At 45.1% G+C, this 17,783-nt stretch overlaps 2 protein-coding genes across 6 annotated transcripts in view; one reads left to right on the top strand and one right to left on the bottom strand.

Moving 5' to 3' along the window:
* The window catches only part of P2RY13 (purinergic receptor P2Y13), a 63,509-nt gene extending 47,234 nt beyond the window's left edge, over positions 1 to 16,275 (top strand). For all 3 annotated transcript variants that reach the window (XM_056564969.1, XM_056564968.1, XM_056564967.1), the window contains exons 2-3: positions 10,830 to 11,040; positions 14,656 to 16,275. In XM_056564969.1, the coding sequence (XP_056420944.1) occupies positions 14,658 to 15,623 (966 nt within the window). In that variant the 5' untranslated portion in view covers positions 10,830 to 11,040; positions 14,656 to 14,657 and the 3' untranslated portion in view covers positions 15,624 to 16,275. The remainder of the gene's footprint in view (positions 1 to 10,829; positions 11,041 to 14,655) is intronic.
* Positions 1 to 17,783, bottom strand: part of MED12L (mediator complex subunit 12L) — a 627,340-nt gene that overhangs the window by 257,717 nt on the left and 351,840 nt on the right. The gene's annotated exons all lie outside the window — the stretch shown is intronic.

Here is a 17,783-nt window from a genome sequence, read left to right as displayed (position 1 = left end):
TACACAATCCCCCCCTAGTGACTGACTACTCCAGTTACATAATGTGTGGCAGTTTAGTTCTTCATGTGCTCCATGATATATTGGGATGAATTAGTGGATCTTGTGAGATTGATTTTAGGTGTCATTCAGGAATTCAGATTCAGAAGTGCTCTGAATGCCCTAGGGAGAAATCGTAGCTAGAACTGTAACTAGACTTTAGCTGCCCCAGCCCTGTATTTTATTACCCTAGTTATGGCAAAATGTATAGTAAGCACCCCCCCCCCCCCACCCCCGCTCTTGACATCACTCAACAACCAGAGCCCAACCCCAATTGCTCCCCCCAGGCCACTTTCCTTGGAGCTCTCCTATAATCCACATTACGGACACATTGAAATGTAATCCCTTAACCCCTTAACGACCAAGGACGTATATTTACGTTCTTGGTTGGCTCCCGCGATATAACGCAGGGTCACGCGGTGACCCCACGTCATATCTGGTCGGTCCTGGCATGTATCTGATGCCGGGACCCGGGGCTAATAGCATGCAGCAGCAAACGCGGTGCCGCGCGCTATTAACCCTTTAGACGCGGCGTTCAAAGTTGAACGCCGCGTCTAAAACGAAAGTGAAAGCTGCCCGGCTGCTCAGCGGGCTGATCGGGACTACCACAGTGAAAATGCAGTGTCCCGATCAGCTGGGATACGAGCGGAGGTCCTCTTACCTGCCCCTCGGCGATTGATTGCCCAAGCCTGAGATGCAGGTTTGAGCAATCGACCGCCGATAACCCTGATCAATGCAAAGCTATTGCCTTGCAGTGAACAGGGTATAAAATCAGTGTGTCCAGTGTTATAGGTCCCTATGGGAGCTATAACACTGCAAAAAAAAGTGTAAAAAAAAAGTTAATAAATGTGATTTAATCGTTTCCTTAATAAAAGTTCAAATCACCCCCCTTTTCTCATAAAAAAAATAAAACACCATGTAAATAAAAATAAATATAAACATATGTGGTATCGCCGCGTGCGTAAGTGTCTGAACTATAAACAATATATCATTAATTAAACTGCATGGTAAATGGCGTACGCGCAAAAAAATTCCAAAGTCCAAAATAAAGTCTTTTTGGTCGCTTTTTATATCATGAAAAAATGAATAAAAAGCAAACAAAAAGTCCAATCAATACAAAAATGATACCTCTAAAAACTTCTGATTACGGCGCTAAATATAGCCCTCATACCGCCCAATTTGCGGAAAACTAAAAAAGTTATAGGGATCAGAAGATGACAATTCAAAACGTATACATTTTTCTGCATGTAGTTATGATTTTTTACAGAAGTACGACAAAATCCAACCAAATGTACTGCGTAGAAACGGAAGCCCCCAAAACTTACAAAATGGCGTTTTTCTTCAATTTCGTTGCACAATGATTTTTTTTCCATTTCGCCGTAGATTTTTCGGTAAAATTACTGATGTCACTGAAAATTAGAATTGGTGGCGCAAAAAATAAGCCATCATCTGGATTTTTAGGTGCAAAATTGAAAGAGTTATGATTTTAAAAGTTGAGGAGGAAAAAACTAAAGTGCAAAAATGGAAAAACCTGTGGTCCTTAAGGGGTTAAGCAGGGAAGACAGCCTGTAATATGAGAGGACAGTAAATAAACATAATAATAAATATTCTTTAAAAAAAACTACTATTGTCTCATTTCTTCTTCATAATCACATACTTTTTATCTTTTCCTAATATGTAATTATTAGTTGCTTTTTCTGAAGACAATCTTCTCTTTTATCTAACTGAACGTGACCAAACAATAGTATTATTTTTGTAAGGCAAAGAATAAATGTCATTCGCACAAATGCATAAAACAAAAGTAATTGTTGTTGATCTATTTCACACCAAACAACAGTTGGTATGAAAGCCAGTCCTAGATACGACTTTCAATGGCGATTTATTACTACCCCAATGGGCAGAATATACAGTTAATGCTGCTGATACCTCTGCATAGTAAGTGGCCATGCATATATTGTAAGGCATGTCCGCTCACTACAATACACGAGCAGGGAGTCTGGTAATAGACAGTGTCCTTTCTCTAGTGTTGTCAGATATAATAAAATATTTACAAAAATGTGAGGGGTGTACTCACCTATGTGAGATACTGTATATTATGTTGTACACTACACTCTTAGCATGGCACACCATAGAATGTCTGGCTGCCTGCTCCTGTTTTGTACATAGGCGCCACCACTTTCAATTGTGTCTGCTTCTTAACCCCTTAAGGACTCAGCCCATTTGGACCATAAGGACTCAGACAATTTTATTTTAACGTTTTCGTTTTTTCCTCCTCCCCTTCAAAAAATCATAACTCTTTTATATTTTCATCCACAGACTAGTATGAGGGCTTGTTATTTGCACGACGAGTTGTCCGTTGTAATGCCATCACTCACTTTATCATAAAATGTATGGCGCAACCAAAAATATACTATTTGTGTGGGGAAATTAAAAAGAAAACCGCAATTTTGCAAATTTTGGAAGGTTTTGTTTTCACTCCGTACAATTTATGGTAAAAATGACGTATGTTTTTTATTCTCTGGGTCAATCCGATTAACATTATACCCATGATTATACACTTTTCTATTAACCAAATTAGTACGTTTAAAATCCCCCTATTTTGAAGACCTATAACTTTTTCATTTTTCCGTATAAGCGGTGGTATGAGGGCTCATTTTTTGCGCCATGATCTGTACTTTTTATTGATACCATATTTGCTTATACAAAACTTTTATTACATTTTTTATTAATTTTTTTGGGAATAAAATGTTCTAAAAAAAAGCAGCTATTTTGGACTTTAAAAAAAAAAAAATTTTACGTTCACGCCGTTCACCATACGGGATCATTTACATTTTATTTTAATAGTTCAGATATTTATGCACGCGGCGATACCAAATATGTATATAAAAAAATGTTTTACACTTTTTGGGGGTAAAATAGGGAAAATGGGACAATTTACGTTTTTATTGGGGGAGGGGGTTTTTCACATTTTTTTACTTTATTTTTTTTTACTTTTTTTACTTTTATTGTTGCACTTTAATAGTCCCCATAGGGGACTATTTAAAGCAATCACTCGATTGCTAATCCTGTTCAGTGCTATGTATAGGACAAAGCACTGATCAGGGTTATTGGTCATCTTCTGCTCTGGTCTGCGGGAAGGCAGATCAGAAGACTCCCGGAAGACAGCGGAGGCAGGTGAGGGGACCTCCGTCTGCCGTGCAGGATGATCGGATCACCGCGGTAGCGCTGCGGACGATCCGATCATCCAATTAAGTGACCACGATGCTGCAGATGTCGTGATCGGTATTGATCACTGCATCTGAGGGGTTAATGGCGGACATCCGCGGGATCGCGGGTGTCCGCCATTACCGGTGGGTCCCTGGCTGCGATCCACAGCCGGGACCTGCTGCGCATGATGCCGGCATCGCTCCGATGTCCGCGGTTATGCTCAGGACGTAAATGTACGTCCTGGTGCGTTAAGCACCACGTCACCAGGACATACATTTACGTCCTGCGTCGTTAAGGGGTTAAAGGGGTTCTCCACTGCTCAGCAATAGGAACAAACTGTTCCGAACGCTGGAGCCGGCGCCGGGAGCTTGGGATGTCATAGATCCGCCCCCTCATGACATCACGCCCCCCTCAATGCAAATCTATGGGAGGGGGCCTGATGACTGTCACGCCCTCTCCCATAGAATTGCATTGAGCGGGCGGGGTGTGACGTTATGAGAGGGCTGGGCTATGACGCCACAAGCTCCCGGCACTGGCATTTTGTTCTAAACGCTGAGCAGCGTAGTACCCCTTTAATGACACAGGCACAGATGACAACAGAGGCGGATCTAGACTTTTTGAGGCCTTAGGCAAAAATATATCTGAGGCCCCCCAAGCGCGATAAAAAAGAAGAAAAATAAATAAATAAAATATTAAAAATTATTTTTTTACGCGGGGTTCCCCTACCGAGGTTGACGAGCAAAAAAAAAAAAAAAAGGATAAAATGGTAAAAAAAATAAAAAATGCAATGCACTATATCTATTTATCAGTGGGTATGTAGTTTAAAGTGCTGCTTTATACAGCAATTCACCAATGACGTCTTCTCTAATTTGCTTCGTTGCCTTCTCTTCTCCATCTGGTCTGGGCCATCATGACAATTTCTTCCACCCACAATTCTTCACCGTTAAACCTGCAAGACAAACCTATTAGGCTCCGCACTTGGGAGTGTCCATGGGTGACAGAGGGGTGTAGAGGAGTGTACATGGGTGACAGAGGGGTGTACAGAGGGGTGTAGAGGAGTGTACATGAGTGACAGAGGGGTGTAGAGGAGTGTACTTGGGTGACAGAGGGGTGTAGAAGAGTGTACATGGGTGACAGAGGGGTGTAGAGGAGTGTACATGGGTGACAGAGGGGTGTAGAGGAGTGTACATGGGTGACAGAGGGATGTACAAAGGGGTGCAAAGGAGTGTACATGGGTAACAGAGGGGTATAGAGGAGTGTACATGGGTGACAGAGGGGTGTAGAGGAGTGTACATGGGTGACAGAGGGGTGTAGAGGAGTGTACATGGGTGATAGAGGGGTGTACATGGGTGATGGAGGGTGTAGAGGAGTGTACATGGGTGATAGAGGGGTGTAGAGGAGTTTACATGGGTGACATAGGGGTGTAGAGGAGTGTAAATGGGTGACAGAGGGGTGTAGAGGAGTGTACATGGGTGACAGAGGGGTGTAGAGGAGTGTACATGGGTGACAGAGGGCTATAGAGGAGTGTACATAGTGTACAGAGGGGTGTAGAGGAGTGTACATGGGTAACAGAGGGGTATAGAGGAGTGTACATGGGTGACAGAGGGGTGTAAAGGATTGTACATGGGTGACAGAGGGGTGTAGAGGAGTGTACATGGGTGATAGAGGGGTGTACATGGGTGATGGAGAGTGTAGAGGAGTGTACATGGGTGATAGAGGGGTGTAGAGGAGTGTACATGGGTGACATAGGGGTGTAGAGGAGTGTAAATGGGTGACAGAGGGGTGTAGAGGAGTGTACATGGGTGACAGAGGGGTGTACATGGGTGATAGAGGGTGTAGAGGAGTGTACATGGGTGGCAGAGGGGTGTAGAGGAGTGTACATGGGTGACAGAGGGCTATAGAGGAGTGTACATAGTGTACAGAGGGGTGTAGAGGAGTGTACATGGAGGGCAGAGGGGTGTAGAGGAGTGTACATGGGTGACAGAGGGGTATAGAGGAGTGTACATAGTGTACAGAGGGGTGTAGAGGAGTGTACATGGGTGACAGAGGGGTGTAGAGGAGTGAACATGGGTGACAGGGGGGGTGAACATGGGTGACAGGAGGGTGAACATGGGTGACAGGAGGGTGAACATGGGTGACAGGGGGAGGACATGGGTGACAGGGGGAAGGACATGGGTGACAGGGGGGAGGACATGGATGACAGGGGGGACATGGGTGACAGGGATGACAGAAGGGTGAACATGGGTGACAGGGGAGTGGACATGGGTGACAGGGGGTGGCCATGGGTGACAGGAGGGTGGACATGGTTGACAGGGGGGTGGACATGGGTGGCAGGGGGGGTGGACAGGGTGACAGGGGGGAGAACATGGGTGACAGGGGGGAGGACGTGGGTGACAGGGGGTGGACAGGGGTGACAGGGGTGTAGAGGAGTGTACATGGGTGACAGAGGGGTGTACATGGGTGATAGAGGGTGTAGAGGAGTGTACATGGGTGGCAGAGGGGTGTAGAGGAGTGTACATGGGTGACAGAGGGGTATAGAGGAGTGTACATAGTGTACAGAGGGGTGTAGAGGAGTGTACATGGGTGTGCAAAGGGGTATAGAGGAGTGTACATGGGTGACAGAGGGGTGTAGAGGAGTGAACATGGGTGACAGAGAGGTGTAGAGGAGTGTACATGGGTGTACAAAGGGGTACAGAGGAGTGTACATGGGTGACAGAGGGGTGTAGAGGAGTGAACATGGGTGACAGGGGGGTGAACATGGGTGACAGGAGGGAGGACATGGGTGACAGGGGGGAGGACATGGGTGACAGGGAGGAGGACATGGGTGACAGGGGGGAGGACATGGGTGACAGGGAAGAGGACATGGGTGACAGGGGGGAGGACATGGGTGACAGGGGGAGGACATGGATGACAGGGGGGACATGGGTGACAGGGATGACAGGAGGGTGAACATGGGTGACAGGGGAGTGGACATGGGTGACAGGGGGTGGACATGGGTGACAGGGGGTGGACATGGGGGACAGGGGGGTGGACATGGGTGGCAGGGGGGTGGACAGGGGTGACAGGGGGAGGACATGGGTGACAGGGGGGAGGACATGGGTGACAGGGGGGTGGATAGGGGGGTGAACAGGGGTGACAGGAGGGTGAACAGGGGTGACAGGGGGGTGGACATGGGTGACAGGGGGGTGGACATGGGTGGACAGGGGTGACAGGAGGGTGAACAGGGGTGACAGAGGAGTGGACATGGGTGACAGGGGGGTGGACATGGGTGACAGGGGGGTGAACATGTTATTACAACATTATTACAGACAGTGTAAACACCTGAAATCCTAACTGGCCATGGTGTGGGATGAGTATTGACTGGATCGGTGTTTCCCAACCAGGATGCCTCCAGCTGTTGCAAAACTACAACTCCCAGCATGCCTGGACAGACTTAGGCTGTCCGGGCATGCTGGGAGTTGTAGTTTTGCAACAGCTGGAGGCACCGTGGTTGGGAAACCCTGGACTGGCAGGGGTTTGAGGGGGGGTTAGACATGGGTGACAGGGGGGGGGGGGGTTGGTAGACATGGGTGACAGGGGGGGGGTAGGACATGGGTGACAGGGATGGACAGGGAGGTAGACAAGCCGGACATGGATGACGGGGGGTGGACATGTGTGACGGGGGGGGGGGGGGGTGCAGAGGGTGGACTTGGGCGACGGTGGGGGGGTCTGGACAGGGTTGAGAAGGGGTAACAGGGGGGTGGAAAGGGTACGGTACCTTAAGCAAGCCGGCCCGCACAGCTTGCAGTTCCACGGCAGTCCGGTGCAAATACAGCTCGCTCCGGGCACCATTTTCGGCTCACTGCTCCGCAAGGGGGAGGGGGGGGTCACGCAGGGTGACGCAGGAGGACGCTGTGTGCGCAGTGCGCACGCAGGCTTCCCTTCCCCCCTACGCGCAGGCCGGGCGGGACATTTAAAAAAAAATAAAAATATGTTGCCAAAATCACTGCTCTAACTACACGATTTAGGCGGCCGCGAGGCCCCTTTAAGCGCGAGGCCTTAGGCGGTCGCCTAAATCGCCTAATTAGAGAGCCGCCTCTGGATGACAAATATCAAGGAACTGAAAGCAATCTTGCCTGCCTTAGTCCTCCACTTTAATCACTATATAGTTGTTGTAGTTGGGTAATGTTCGCCCCTTTATAGTGGTTTTTATTTAGTGTCAGTCCAGTAATATTATTTAGTCTTTCGGTAGTGGTAATATGAGGTCAGGATGTAGCAATATTATTTGTCCCTTGTACAGTGTTATTGGTAAATTTTGGCCTTGCTATACTGGGTTTTATTTAGTAACAATGTGGCAATAATATTAAGTTATTATTTATTATGTATTCATGGTGTGGCAGTATTAATTGGCCTTTAAATAATGTTGGCCTTGGAACTGTGGGTGTTGTTCAGTACAGTATAATGTTGATATGTATGGCAATAATTTTGTGTATTATCTGGTTACAGTATATATGTTTTATTTAAAAAAAAGCTCCACTTTGCTGGTACTGCTATATACTGCAATTCTTTGCATGCAAACTTTTTAATTATGGTTTTTATTTATGATCATATTCGTTTTAGAGTTAATGCCCCAGTAAGTATGTGAAAGTAAAAGTGTATCATGTAGATCTGTGATACCTCTACCAGAGACATTGACAGTATAATTTTTAGTTGGAAAGCAGTAGGTTCAAGTTGGGAAGAACCAGAACCAGTGAAGAAACAGCATACCGTATATACTCGAGTATAAGCCGAGTTTTTCAGCACGATTTTTCGTGCTGAAAACGCCCCCCACGGCTTATACTCGAGTGAACTCTCCGCCTGTCAATCCCTTCTCAGTGGTCTTCAATTTGCGGACTTCCAGATGTTGCAAAACTCCAACTTCAAGCATGCCCGGACAGCCATTGGCTGTGCTGGGTGTTGCTGGGTGTTGTAGTTTTGAAACCTCTCGAGGTCCGCAGGTTGAAGACCACTGTGGCCTTAGTCATCATCCAGCCCCCCCCCCCCTTTTGTTTTGTACTCACCTCCCCTCGGTGGGAAGGAAGGGTGAGCTGGTCCGGGCCATCTATGCTGCAGGGACCGTCTGGTGGGGAGGGTTAGTCGTTGCAGGCTGTCCATTTTCATCGGGGGGGGGGCCTCTTCTCCTTGCTTCAGGCCCAGCCCCGGACTAGTGACGTTGCCTTGATGACGAAGGCCGCAGTGGTCTTCAACCTGCGGACCTCCAGAGGTTTCAAAACTACAACTCCCAGCATGCCCGGACAGCCGATGGCTGTCCGGGCATGCTGGGAGTTGCAGTTTTGCAACATCTGGAGGACCGTAGGTTGAAGACCACTGATGAAGGGATTGACAGGCGGTGATGATGAAGGGGGGGGGATGATGACAGGGCCTGGATGATTACATGGGGGGATGATGTATTTCCCACCCTAGGCTTATAGTCGAGTCAATAACTTTTTTTTTTTTTTTTTTTTTTCCTGTGTTTTTGGGGTGAAATTAGGGGCCTCGGCTTATATACGGGTCGGCTTAAACTCGAGTATATACGGTAGCCCTCCCAAAACAGATAAACCTATATACCATAATGTGCCTGGACTCCTACTATATCCAAATGTCATTGTAGACAAGCTTAAGGCCCTTTCATATACTGTAGAAGTTGCATTAAGCAATGTGCATTTTGTGTGATGAAATGGCTTTTCTGTGGCCTGGGATAGAATGCACAGTCTTGATACACAGGTCTTATGAAATGTTTCCTTGTAGACAAAACTTTAGCTATTATTTTCCTCTTTCAAAGAAAGACTAGGCAATGCAAGATCCCCCAAGCAGTACTGGAACCAAGGAAATGTAGACACTGGTATAATTATATATATTTATTCAATTTTTTTTATCTTACAAGTGCAAAAGTAAATATACATTTAAATGTGTGCGTGTATAAACAGGGGTGTAGCTATTTGTGAATGTGCAATGGATGCAGAGAGGGTTCCAACCTACCAGATTGTCTTGGCCAGGGCAGCGACCTGAACCTTTGTCTGGGTAACGTCTTGCGCTGCCTCTGGTATATATACAGATGATCAATATATCTTATTTAGGTAACAGCGGTGTTTACGGCAACCAGAAGGTTGTGTTTTTTTCTTAAAGTGGACTTCTTGTGTTATTTCCTGTGGTTGCAGATGAATTTTTTTTTAATGTTTCAGTTTTTTTCCTTAGAAATAACAATGTTCTTTTGTAAAGTGATGCTTTGTCTTTATTGTAAGGAAAGTGCAAATCTGATTGACTTCCATTCACGTAATGCTAATTACCAAAGACTATAACCACAGACAGAAAACTATTCGTGCCATCATCTGCTTTTAAGCAAGTTCGGGATCATCTCATAACACAGCAGATTATGGAAACTAACACCTTTTATTCAGTGGTTTTTATTTTATTTTAATTTTTTTGTAGTGTGCTATGTATTGTGTTTGAGACCATGAGATTATTCCTTACCCCCACCCAAAAAAAAAAAAAACTACCGTATTTTTCGCCGTATAAGACGCACTTTTTCTTCCCCAAAACTGGGGGGGGGGGGGGAAGTTGGTGCGTCTTATACAGCGAATACACCCCTATCAGGTTGGTCCCTGCGGCCATCAACGGCCGGGACCCGCTGCTAAAACAGGACATCACCGATCACGGTGATGCCCTGTATTAACCCTTCAGACGCGGCGATCAAAGCTGACCGCTGCGTCTGAAGCGAAACTGACAGTAACCCGGCTGCTCAGTCGGGCTGTTCGTGACCGCCACGGTGAAATCGCGGTATCCCGAACAGCTTACCTGCCTCCTCGGTGTCTGCTCCGTGCCAGAATCTCCTGCATGGCCTGCGCTCTCCTTCGACATCATCACGTCGTCGCGCACGCCGTCCTGTCATCAAATAGGAGCGACGTCCGGAGCTTCGGGGACACCACGGGGACGCGGCGACAGCCATGGAGCGACATCCAGGGAAGTGGTGACAGGTCTGGAGCGGGGGGGACACGTGAGTATTACCTCCTATCCAGTGGTCTTCGACCTGCGGACCTCCAGATGTTGCAAAACTACAACTCCCAGCATGCCTGGACAGCCAACGGCTGTCCGGGCATGCTGCGAGTTGTAGTTTTGCAACATCTGGAGGTCCGCAGGTTGAAGATCACTGTTGGGTGCAGAATCTTTTTTTTTTAGATTTTGCACCTTTAAAATTGGGTGCGTCTTATATGCCGGTGCATCCTATAGGGCGAAAAATACGGTATATAACTTTCTAATATAGTGTTATCACAAATTTTACTGGCTTTAGCATGCTTTTGTGCCGTTTACCCACGTGATGCTGAAACATACACACACATACACACGTTGAGTTGTATATATACAGTATATATATATATATATATATATATATATATATATATATATATATACACATACACCTTATAGTTTTTAACTCTTTAATTCAAATCTAAAATGTAAAAGCAAAAAAAAAAAAACCAAGGTAAACCAAGGAATGATAAGGTTGTCAACTTTTGAATGGTACTGTATATGTTTGTATTTTAAAACAGGTTTTTGCTTTATTTTAATAGGGTTTTAAATGATTTGATAAAGGAAATCCTTACTGTGACACAAGTACAGCTGGGAAGGGTGAAGCAGTATTTAAAGAACACAGACAATACAGCAGATTCCATAGTCTAATCTGTAGATGGACTCACCAGATTTGACAAAAAACTGAGAAATATTGACGATATGGGAATTATTATCAGGCGTCTCTAAAAACACACTCCAGAAGCAGAAAAGGTAAGGAAGAAAATATGACAATATAACACTGACAGTCTATTTTAGTCATATGATGTGTGATCCATATCCTGGTCAGGCAAGATACAGTACTTAAAAAATTAACCTGGAATATGCTGTTCAGCTATGGGCACCGGTTCATAAAAAGAAGGTTCTGGAGTCGGAAAGGTTACAGAGATGTGCAACTAAACTAATAAGGGACTTGGAAAATCTTAGCTATGAGGAAAGATTAAAAGAATTACATTTGTTTAGTCTTGAGAAGAGACGTTTAAGGGAGGATATGATCTCAATTAAGACTATAAATTGCCCATATAAAAAATATGGGAAAAGCTGTTTCAGGTAAAACCCAATGAAAAAGGTTTAGTCTCCAGGGACGACAAGCCTTCTTTACCATATGAACTGTGAATTTATGGAACAGTCTACCTCAGGAACTGGTCACAGCAGGACCAGTTGAGGATTTCAAAACTGGGCTAGATATATTCCTAGCTCAAAATAAGTCACAGAAACATATAATCACCTCCCCTTTATTCCCCCATACCCTTTCCTTCACCTCCCTGGTTAAACTTAATTGACGTGTCTTTTTTAAACCTTATTAACTATAACTATGTAACTATCTAACCTTTTCGTAATTTCATCAGAAGTGTGTAGCCGACCATAGCCATTACTATTGCTAAAATGACTATATCAACCACATGCAGCCAGATCATTTAAACAGTGCTGCTATCTAGATAAGACACAAACTAAGAACACAAATATATTTAGCTACCGGTAAGTAAATAAAGCATACCATGAACATGCAAACTTGTTTATGACTTTCAGCATCATATAAAATTGTAGCAACATAACAGACGCATTTCTGGATTCACATATATTTTTCAAGGTGCCTATGGTCTCTTATTCTACTATGCCCCCTTTCTTTGATACAAGAACCAATCAATTTTTATTCATTTTTATATATATTTTTGGGGGGAGGAGGTGTGTGAGCAAGGGAGTTGGTATTTTCTATGCCCACTTTGATTTATCCAAGCCTTTATTTTGTATTTCTATGAGCATCTAAGCATGTGTTGCTGATGTCCATTAACTATTGACTACAGTAAACTAAGCATGTGGTATGCTAATTGATAAGAGAAATTCACAAAGGATGTAGAAGTAAAGGCAGGAAATGGACTAGAACATGAAATCAGGAGGTATTACCCGTGAGATATAGAAATATAGTATCAGGAAGATGAAAGCAACATGATCCTGTAAGTGCTTGAATGTATAGAGAGAAAGGCAGATCCAAATCAGATATACTGCCAAGAGACGTGATATGTCATAATGTCCATACAACAGTGAACGCTATAGACTAATGACTACATGTATATGTCATCCCTTATCTTTCCTTCAGCTTAGAATTCTAACTTCTCATAAAACTACTGTAACACAATATCATGACATGATATCACAACACTCACGAGGCTTCATTTACATAAAAATCACTGGGTGTCCACACACATGAACACTGTGTATAGTCTTGATGACAGTGTAACAAACTCATGAGAGGCTACTTTCACACTATGAAATAGTTCTGTTTAGGAACTTCCGTCCCCAGTTCCGTCACTATATCGGTGAAACCCGGCCGTTACAAAACCCCTGACGGCCGTGACTAAATCGCATTGCAGCCTATGGGGTTTTGTAACTGCCCGTTTGCACCCGTATATGCCCGTAATTCATTAAGGGCGTTATATAGTGACGGGACATCGTGGCGGAAAAATTACTGCATGCATTACGGGCATATACGGGTGCAAACGGGCAGTAACAAAACGGAACTATTTCATAGTGTGAAAGCAGCCTTAGTGTGATAAAACAGGCAATCTCACACCATTCACCTCAGAATATATTGAGTTAAGAGATAAATTAAAGGAGATATATCATGGGGAAAAAGTTCTCCCCTAGCCCAGCGGATGCAATCTCCTGTACGGGGCCCCAGCTTTCCCAGGGAGTAGCACATCACAACCCCCACATGAAGCAATGAAGCAGAGGCCACCACACCCCCTCCATATATCTTTATGGGAGAGATATCTCCCATAGAGATATATAAAGGGGACGTGGTGTCCCCCGCTTTGTGCTGGGATTGTGATGCACCTCTCCCAGGGAGAGCCGGGGCCCCCTACAGGAGATCCCTTGGATAGGGGATAAGTTTTTCCCCATGGTACTTCTGCTTTAAGGAAGGATACATTTTTAAACCTGGCACATTGCATATAAGTACAGAACAGCCGTTCCCATTTTCCCACATATCAGACCTTAGGTGGGGGGCAGGGCAGTAGCTCCCATAAGGTGACTGAGGCGTACTGCTGTAAGAGGGCACATCGGCTAAGGATGTTCGGCACAGGGAATCCAGCACACATTATACTTGGCAGTGATTCCCAACCAGGGTGCCCGGCAGGGGTGCTGGGACACTCCAATGGGAAAGATGGCACAAAAATATAGAATTTTCCATCCCGGCCTGCGCACCTGTCACTCACTCACGGTGTGGCAGTGCCTGCAGCGCTGTGAGTGAGTCAAAAGCTCACAGGTCAGGTGGAAGAGATGTTTCTGTGCACTGCCAGGACAGGATGCTGCAGCTCTGATCCCCATGTATCCTCCTTCTTCTGTGAAGCAGCTGTGAACTCTGGATTCTTCCTGGTCCCTCTGCAGAATAATATGGATGGAGGGAAGGAGCAGGGGCAGCACTGACAGAAGCCTACTTAGCTTCAGGTAGTGCACCCCACCCTACTTTCACTCCTCTACACCTCTCTGCCACCCCTCGTAACTTCTCTGTAACCCCTGGACACCCCTCTGTTTTCCAGTACACCCCTCTGTCACCCCTCTTCACCCTTCTGTCACCCCTGTACACCCCACTGTTACCCCTCTACACCCCCTTGTAACCCCTGTATGCCCCTCTGCCACTCAAGTACACCCCTCTACACCCCTGTCTCCCATGTACACCCCTCTGTAACTGTGTGGGGAAAGGCTGAAGGCATTGTGTGTGGGTGAGGCTGGAGGCATTGTGTCTGGGAAATGCTGGAGGAATATGGGTAAGGCAGGAGGAGGCATTGTATGTGCTTGTGGGGGGTGGGGGCTGGTGGCATTTGAGTGAGGCTGGAAATGTGCGTTGTGGGAAGGCTGGTGGCATTGTGTTTGGAGGAGGCTGGAGGCATCTGTGGGGAAAAGGGGAGGATAAAGCTGGAAAAGAGCAGAGCCTAATATGTTTGTGTTGCTGGTTCTTCCCTGAAGAGTTTTGGCTGAAAGAGATCATCATGATGTCCTGGGCCAGATGGGGAAGAAAAGAAAAAGAGAATGACTCTGATCAGTGAATATGTAATTTGTCAGTCGCTGCATATAGTAGTACTGTAATCTACATAAGAACTTATAAAAAAAAATGTGGTAGTGGTGGCCTTAGTCCAAATGGAGGAGGGGGCACAATCTTCTGTTCTTGCCTATGGCGCAAAAGGAGCTAGCTACAGCTCTGGTGGGAGGGTTGTGTAAATATTTAGCTATCTTTCAGGTTTAAAAATATTCTTTAAAAAGGGATTCCAATGTTAGGTGGTATATGTACAGTAATGTTTGCCATAATAAGTTATTTTTTTTCTTTTACAGCTATGAATCCAGAAAAAGTCAACACCACCAATACCTCAACTGTAAATTGTTCTCGTGATGGCGCACATATTGTCTTCCCTATTCTATACACTATCATATTTTTTCTAGGAATAATATTGAACTGCCTATCTGCCTGGATTTTCTTTAAAATCCCTAGCAAAAGTGTTTTTATTGTTTACCTTAAAAATACTGTAGTGGCTGACATACTTATGACCCTGATGTTACCATTTAAGATTCTCGCTGACTCTAGCATTGGACCATGGCAGATAAAAGCCTTTGTCTGCCGCTTTTCTGCAGTTATATTTTATGAAACCATGTACATAAATATAATACTTCTTGGACTCATCGGAGTGGACCGTTTTCTAAAAATTGTAAAACCATTTGATAGAAAAAGAATTAATAACATAAGTGAAGCCAAGAAGATTTCTGTTGCAGTCTGGATGGTCATCTTCTTGATATCTCTACCCAATATGATTCTGACCAGTCAAGAAGCAACACCACAAAGTGTTCGTAAATGTTCCAACCTAAAGACCCCTCTGGGGATAAAGTGGCATGAAGCAGTGAACTACATTTGTACGATAATTTTTTGGTTTGTCTTCATTTCCATGACCCTTTTTTATACAATAATCAGCAAGAAGGTTTATAAATCTTATATTAATTCCAGAAGTAATGACATATCTTCAAGAAACAAGACAAGATGTAAAGTCTTTATTGTGGTTGCAGTGTTTTTTCTGTGTTTTGCTCCCTTCCACTTTCTGAGGCTGCCATATACATTCAGTCAAGTTGGAATCATAACCGACTGTCAGCTGAAAAACAAGTTATATGTGGCCAAGGAAACCACTCTGTGGATCGCAGCTACTAATGTGTTAATGGACCCACTTATCTATGTAATGCTCTGCAAGCCTTTTAGAAAACTGATACCAGGATTTAACAGTTCCACTAACTCCAGCCTGGAGACGCATTTTTAATCTAAAGGTGTATTATTTATGAAAAACAACCTCATTCACCGCACGATAAAAAAAAAAAAAGTTCAGTGAGGCAAGAATGTTCAGTTACGCAAATGTTATAATATGTAAAGAACGTTTTGGTTTTGCAATAATGGTTCTTTTATTTTATAATTCAGATATGTAATGGCCATTTACTTATCTGACTGGGGCTGTCAACTCATAATAATAATAATAATAAGCAGCAATAAATGCAAATGAATTGGTTTATATAAACAAGGCTGGGGTAATATTTCATGCCTATGGTATGTTCTCTGGTCAATTCGAGGATTATTTCAAAATCTAAAGGGGTGGTTGAGCGAAGATAAGCGGAGAAAAGGAAATTTTTCTGACAATAAAGTTTTCCAAAAACTTGATTTATATGCCAGTGGCATACAGAAAAGAGTGGTTGTCCCATAGCAAAGATAGAGGCACCTATTTTGTCTTTAGGACAGAAGGGCTGTACACCCTTTTTACCTTTTCTACACCCATTATATAACTATTGAATCAATGTCACCCCCCTCTGTTTGTGCAAAACTCCGATGGGTATTAAACATTGTGCTAACCAAATGGTTTGACTCAGAGTTGGAGTCTATGGGGAGATTTATCAAAACTTGTGCAGAGAAAAAGTCAACCAATTGCCCATGGCAACCAATCAGATCGCTTCTTTCATTTTTGAAAAGGCCTTTGAATAATAAAAGCAGCAAACTGATTGGTTGCTATGGGCAACTGGTAAACTTTTCCTCGGCCCAGGTCTTAATGAATCTCCCCCTTTGTAAACTTTAGGTTTTCACCTTTTATCCTACTCCAGGGGGTACATAGGGGTGTCACGATGCCGGCTGGCAGGTAGTGGATCCTCTGTGCCAGAGAGGGATTGGCGTGGACCGTGCTAGTGGACCGGTTCTAAGTCACTACTGGTTTTCACCAGAGCCCGCCGCAAAGCGGGATGGTCTTGCTGCGGCGGTAGTGACCAGGTCGTATCCACTAGCAACGGCTCACCTCTCTGACTGCTGATGATAGGCGAGGTACAAGGGAGTAGACAGAAGCAAGGTCGGACGTAGCAGAAGGTCGGGGGCAGGCGGCAAGGTTCGTAGTCAGGGTGGATAGCAGAAGTTCTGGTACACAGGCTTTAGACACACAAAACGCTTTCACTAGGCACAAGGGCAACAAGATCCGGCAAGGGAGTGCAAGGGAGGAGACCAGATATAGCCAGGGAGCAGGTGGAAGCCAATTAAGCTAATTGGGCCAGGCACCAATCATTGGTGCACTGGCCCTTTAAGTCTCAGGGAGCTGGCGCGCGCGCGCCCTAGAGAGCGGAGCCGCGCGCGCCAGCACATGACAGCAGGGGACGGGAACGGGTAAGTGACCTGGGATGTGATTCGCGAGCGGGCGCGTCCCGCTGTGCGAATCGCATCCCCAACGGCCATGACAGTGCATCGCTCCCGGTCAGCGGGACTGACCGGGGAGCTGCAGGGAGAAAGACGCCGTGAGCGCTCCGGGGAGGAGCGGGGACCCGGAGCGCTAGGCGTAACAAGGGGGAGCTCTTTAGACTTCTGCTGCTTGAGGGTACCAGGACATTACTCGAGCAGTTCCCGTATCAATATCAGCTGTCTAAGCAGGTCAGAGAGCCCTGGTACCAAATGCTGAGGACACAGTCATAGGTGAGGCTGGTGCTGGCATTAGTAGTAGGCTAGCAGAATCAGATCCAGTCATATGAGTGGAGGCAGACGGCACACATTCACCATCAGGTACTGGCTAAAAAATTGTGGGAGATGGCACAGGTTCAGTGTCAGGTTCTGGCAGGAGGGTAGTAGTGGGGTGGAGGGGGGGCACAGGTTCAGATTCAGTGGCCAAGCTTATACACAGGAGGTTCAATGTAGGACACAAGGGGTCAGGCAGAGGCAATGTCAGGTAAACAGACACAGAAGGAAGTCTAGTATGGGTTCTAACTACCCAAAAATAAATGTGGGGACTTAAATTTGTGTGCAATACACAGAAAAACTTTCTACTTTATTTTATTAGTAAAAACAATAGCTATATTGACATTGACTAGACAAGTAAATGTTGTTTGAATAATGTAAAGGGGAAAAACATTCATGTTTCCATAAGGTTGGCTATTCACTCAACACTGAGTAGCTAGAAGTT

The sequence above is a fragment of the Hyla sarda genome, chromosome 3 (assembly GCF_029499605.1).
Source record: "Hyla sarda isolate aHylSar1 chromosome 3, aHylSar1.hap1, whole genome shotgun sequence".
Taxonomy (NCBI): domain Eukaryota; kingdom Metazoa; phylum Chordata; class Amphibia; order Anura; family Hylidae; genus Hyla; species Hyla sarda.
The sequence above is the reverse complement of the archived record's forward strand: the minus strand, read 5'-3'. Positions and strand labels throughout refer to the sequence as shown.